The sequence below is a fragment of the Prionailurus bengalensis genome, chromosome B4 (assembly GCF_016509475.1).
Source record: "Prionailurus bengalensis isolate Pbe53 chromosome B4, Fcat_Pben_1.1_paternal_pri, whole genome shotgun sequence".
Classification (NCBI taxonomy): domain Eukaryota; kingdom Metazoa; phylum Chordata; class Mammalia; order Carnivora; family Felidae; genus Prionailurus; species Prionailurus bengalensis.
The window spans coordinates 81,880,993-81,882,911 of NC_057358.1; the positions used below are offsets into that span (position 1 = coordinate 81,880,993).

The window sequence follows — 1,919 nt, forward strand, 5'->3', positions numbered from 1 at the left end:
TTTAAAATGTGGTTGTTAAGAGTATGTTTTTGAATTTACAGAACAATTTCTCCCTTTATATTTGTGTTGCAAAGTTTTTCTTACTCTTCAAAGCTATCCATTATCATAATTACTGTGTTAAAAGTAAAATCTAAATAACTACATACCTTCCTTAATTTTGTAGGGAGGATTTTAGCTTTATGTACAAGATTGGACAAATGATCTATGAAGTTTCTTTTTAGTCTAAGAAGCTGTGACTATGTTCTATGATTTTCAGGCTCATCTGCAATTTTCCGATTTGCCACCCAAATGGCATAGATTTTGAATTATGTTCTTATTGCTGCCATTTACGAAGCAATAACATATATTCTAGTGAGTCTTAAATATGTTGTGTCATGTGCCCTTTAAAAAAAAAAAAGTGTGCCCTCTTTACACACAATTCCGTAGAATTAAAGTGCATTCGTGAATGTTCTGAAATCTATTCGTGTATTCGAGGCTAAGATCTTATACTGGATATTCAGTATGATAGAATTAAAAAGAACAAAGGTGTAGTATTTAAATGGTTTTGGATTCAGTTCCCAACTGAATTACTAACAATACTTCTCCACTTGGCTATGAACCTGTAAACTTCATAGAAACACAAATGCCTAGATCTCACCCAAATATTCAAATGAATTGTCTGGGTTGTGTGTTGGGTATTTATCTTTGTTAAAAATTTACCAACTTTAAAAGCTGGGATTTAGATACACATCCCAGACAAACTCTTTAATCTGAACCTCAATTTCCCTCTCTAAAAAATGAGGATTGTATATTCCACTCAAAGAAGGTTGTTGCAAATAAGAACATTTATGTAAATCTCCAAACAGTACATGGTATATTGTTGGTGATCAATGAATGTTAGCTTCTCATTCTCCTTGCTCTTTCTTACTGACTCTAATAGCTAATCTGGACCATTTTTTTTTTTTAACTCTTTATGTAGCTTTGTTAAAACCTTAAGAGAAATGAGGAACCATTCAATCCACACGGACTTCATTCTTTTGGGTCTGACAAATGACCCTGTACTGCAGGTTGTAATTTTCCTCTTTCTATTTTTTACCTACTTGTTGAGTGTGACAGGAAACTTAACCATCATCACTCTCACTCTGCTGGATTCCCACCTAAAGATACCAATGTATTTCTTCCTACGGAATTTCTCCTTTTTAGAAATCTCATTCACAACTGTTTGTATTCCAAGGTTCCTGGTGAGCCTTGTGACAAAGGACAGGACTATTTCCTATATGAGCTGTATGACTCAGTTATTTTTTTGTATCTTTTTGGGAGTGACTGAATTTTACCTTCTGGCTGCTATGTCCTTCGACCGTTATGTGGCTATATGTAAACCTCTGCATTACACCACCATCATGAGCAACAAAGTTTGCTACCAACTTGTACTCAGCTCTTGGGTAACTGGATTCTTGGTCATCTTTCCTCCAATAATCTTGGGACTCAAGTTGGAATTTTGTGCTTCCAATGTCATTGATCATTTTATTTGTGATTCTTCTCCCATCCTGCAGATCTCTTGTTCAGATACACATTTCCTAGAGCTAATGTCATTTTTCTTGGCCGTGATGACACTAATGGTCACACTGATGTTAGTGATTCTCTCCTACGGCTACATCATCAAGACAATTCTCAAATTCCCTTCTGTTCAGCAAAGGACTAAAGCCTTTTCTACCTGTTCCTCCCACATGATTGTAGTTTCCATCTCTTATGGTAGCTGCATCTTCATGTACATAAAACCATCAGCAAATGACAGAGTGACTTTAAGCAAAGGAGTAGCTGTGCTCAATACCTCAGTTGCCCCCTTATTGAATCCCTTCATTTATACACTAAGAAACGAACAAGTGAAACAGGCCTTTAAGGATATGGTCCAGAAAGTTTTATTTGCTTCAAACAAATGA

General features: G+C 35.6%; 1 protein-coding gene across 1 annotated transcript; it reads left to right on the forward strand.

Annotated features, from left to right (window-relative positions):
- The first annotated feature begins 980 nt into the window (after positions 1–980).
- On the forward strand, positions 981–1,919 carry LOC122473102 (olfactory receptor 6C75-like). The gene has a single exon (XM_043563215.1). The coding sequence runs from the start codon at positions 981–983 to the stop codon at positions 1,917–1,919; it is 939 nt and encodes a 312-aa protein (XP_043419150.1).